This window comes from Lepus europaeus, chromosome 2 (assembly GCF_033115175.1).
Source record: "Lepus europaeus isolate LE1 chromosome 2, mLepTim1.pri, whole genome shotgun sequence".
Classification (NCBI taxonomy): Eukaryota; Metazoa; Chordata; class Mammalia; order Lagomorpha; family Leporidae; genus Lepus; species Lepus europaeus.
The window spans coordinates 12,026,316-12,029,355 of record NC_084828.1 but is presented as its reverse complement, the minus strand read 5'-3'; the positions used below and the strand labels follow the sequence as shown (position 1 = coordinate 12,029,355).

The window sequence follows — 3,040 nt, the reverse complement described above, 5'->3', positions numbered from 1 at the left end:
GGTGCGTGTGCGCGCGGGGGTTTGTTGCGGGGTGTCAACAGACAGATCGTAGCTGCATCTTAAGAACCAAATAAATAGTTCTCTCTACGCAGAACTCCAACCTCCCCAAAGAAATCCCTCAGTTGCCCCCTCGTTCTTTCCAGCCCCGGAACCCCAGCCTCCCCGTTCCTAACCCAAGCCACAGATCCTCCAGGATGCCACCCCCATGAGGGTCTCATAATATTCCCCGAAACAACCTGTGGATGTGGGGAGGGCAGAGGTCACTTACCCGCACCCGGGCCTGGACCCCGCGCAGACAGGAGCAGCTGTCCCACCCCGCTGAGTCCGTCTTTCTTTCTCCCCCCCCCCCCCCCAACCCTTGGAAGCTCTGAGAGCCGAGGGAGAGAGGACCCAGCGAAGGCAGCGCCTGCCTGTGCCCCGGGGCCATGGACTCGGACGCCAGCCTGGTGTCCAGCCGCCCGTCGTCGCCGGAACCCGATGACCTTTTCCTGCCGGCCCGGAGCAAGGGCAGCAGCGGCGGCGGCTTCACAGGGGGCACTGTGTCCTCGTCCACGCCGAGCGACTGCCCGCCGGAGCTGAGCGCCGAGCTGCGCGGAGCCATGGGCGCGGCGGGTGCGCACCCCGGGGACAAGCTGGGCGGCGGCGGCGGCTTCAAGTCCTCCTCGTCCAGCACCTCGTCGTCCACGTCGGCGGCGGCCGCGTCGTCCACCAAGAAAGACAAGAAGCAGATGACCGAGCCGGAGCTGCAGCAGCTGCGGCTGAAAATCAACAGCCGCGAGCGCAAGCGCATGCATGACCTCAACATCGCCATGGACGGGCTGCGCGAGGTCATGCCGTACGCGCACGGCCCGTCGGTGCGCAAGCTCTCCAAAATCGCCACGCTGCTGCTGGCGCGTAACTACATCCTCATGCTCACCAACTCGCTGGAGGAGATGAAGCGCCTGGTGAGCGAGATCTACGGCGGCCACCACGCCGGCTTCCACCCGTCGGCCTGCGGTGGCCTGGCGCACTCGGCGCCGCTGCCCGCCGCCACCGCACACCCGGCGGCCGCAGCGCACGCGGCGCACCACCCGGCGGTCCACCACCCCATCCTGCCACCTGCCGCGGCCGCCGCCGCCGCCGCCGCCGCGGCCGCCGCCGTATCCAGCGCCTCTCTGCCTGGCTCCGGGCTGTCGTCGGTCGGCTCTATCCGGCCCCCGCACGGCCTGCTCAAGTCTCCGTCCGCCGCCGCCGCAGCCCCGCTGGGGGGTGGCGGCGGCGGCGGCGGGGGCAGCGGGGGCTTCCAGCACTGGGGCGGCATGCCGTGCCCCTGCAGCATGTGTCAGGTGCCGCCCCCGCACCACCACGTGTCGGCCATGGGCGCGGGCAGCCTGCCGCGCCTCACCTCGGACGCCAAGTGAGCCCTCGACGCCGGCGCGTTCCGCCCAGCTTGTGGGGAGGGAGGGGGGGACCTGGAGGCCGCGGGGAAACGGAGCCTTCCCGGCGCTCTGGGCGCTGAACCTCGGGCTGCGGGTGGGGGGGGTGGGGTGGGGGAGACTCCAGCACGTGGCAGCCGCACCACCGAGGCGGGCACGGACCCCTGAACAGGGCTCCCCGAGCCCTAGGTGGCTTTAACCCGCGCTGGTTGTGTAGACTCCATCGTGTAAGAAGGCGTTGCTACGTGCGTCCCAGCCCCGGGAACAGATTCTAAAACCCGGGTTTCCGGAGAGCAGGGATGGACTCCCCGACTCGACCAGGGCGGCGCTTGGTGGGAGGGCGGGGGCTGGGGACACGTTGGGGCCTCCCTCGCCTGCTCCCTCTGGGCCGATGGGAGACTCTCTGGACCCTGCAGGGCCGACGAGTTGGTTCGAAGCTCGCGTTCCGTAGTCCAGGCACTTGGGGTCGTGTCCAGTTTCTGGCTGCACCCACGGGGTCCAAGACCTGCGACCGTTCTCTTCTGTGTCTCCTGTTGATTTGGGAGTTTGTGCTTTTCTAATAAATCTGTGGATTTTTTAAATTTTTATTTCAAAAGTGTGAGCAAGCGTTATAGACGCTCAGAATAGAACCACTTGTGGATTGGAGCAACCTCCCCCCCGCACCAAGTACCGAGTGGAAGGGGGAGGGCGTTTGGTTTTCCAGTTATTTAAAAACACAAGCCAGCCCTCTCCCCACCCTTCTCGTCTCTGCGCACAAAGTTATTGGAGTTTTTTGGTTGTTATTGTTGGTTCTCGGTTAGGGGCGGGTCGTGTTGATGCTCGCAGGATCGCCCCAACTGAAAGGCGCCTGCTGTGACTATAGCTCGGGGGTCTTTACTGGGGGTATTGTTGGCTTTTTGCGTGTTTCTTTGGGGGGATGTGTAAATAGAATGTCTTGCAGGCGGCAGGTGCGCGGGGCGGCCCGCGCGCCTCGCTCCACGCGGGTTTCTCCACGTGCGCCGCTGCCTGCTCGCCGTGGGGTCTTCGCAGCGCCCGCCGCCTCACAGCCCTCCTCCGACCGCGCTGCCCTTCGCCGAGAGTATATCATCTGTTTTATTTTTGTAAAAAAAAAAAGTGCTAAATAATATTTATTACTTGTTTGGTTGCAAAAACGAAATAAATGATGGAGTGTTGAGATTTTAAATAACATGTGAGGCCGAGCCTGTATCATCCGTGGGAGAGAAAGCTCAGGGAGCCCTGGAGAAATATAGGGGGTGTCAGTGCCTCCCCCTAAAAACACACAAGTTCTCCTTAACACGTGTTTTTTTTTTTTTTCCTCACGACTTGCTTGTCCTTATTTTTATTTTCCAAGGATTCCTGTGGAGCGCCTTGTCTTTCCGTGGAGGACTGAGTTAGTTTCAAAGTGAAGCTTTTCTTCCGAGACTTTGGGTCTTCGGCTGGGGGTCCGAGAGGTCTGGCTTCCTCCACTGCCGGGATTTTATTTTCTCTCTGCGCGGAGGCGGTACCCAGCGCACCGCCAGCCGGCTGGGTTTTCTTGAGCTTCGGCTGCAGACCGCGCACTTGGGCCCCAACCCGCACAGCCCCAGCACGGGGCCCTGGCCAAGCCAGGTCCACTAACCCTCCTG

General features: G+C 63.1%; 1 protein-coding gene across 1 annotated transcript; it reads left to right on the top strand.

The window, feature by feature from the left end:
* The first annotated feature begins 422 nt into the window (after positions 1–422).
* Positions 423–1,400, top strand: OLIG2 (oligodendrocyte transcription factor 2). The gene has a single exon (XM_062175397.1). It carries the CDS (start codon positions 426–428, stop codon positions 1,398–1,400), a length of 975 nt encoding a protein of 324 aa, XP_062031381.1. The 5' UTR covers positions 423–425.
* The last annotated feature ends 1,640 nt before the right edge of the window (positions 1,401–3,040 follow it).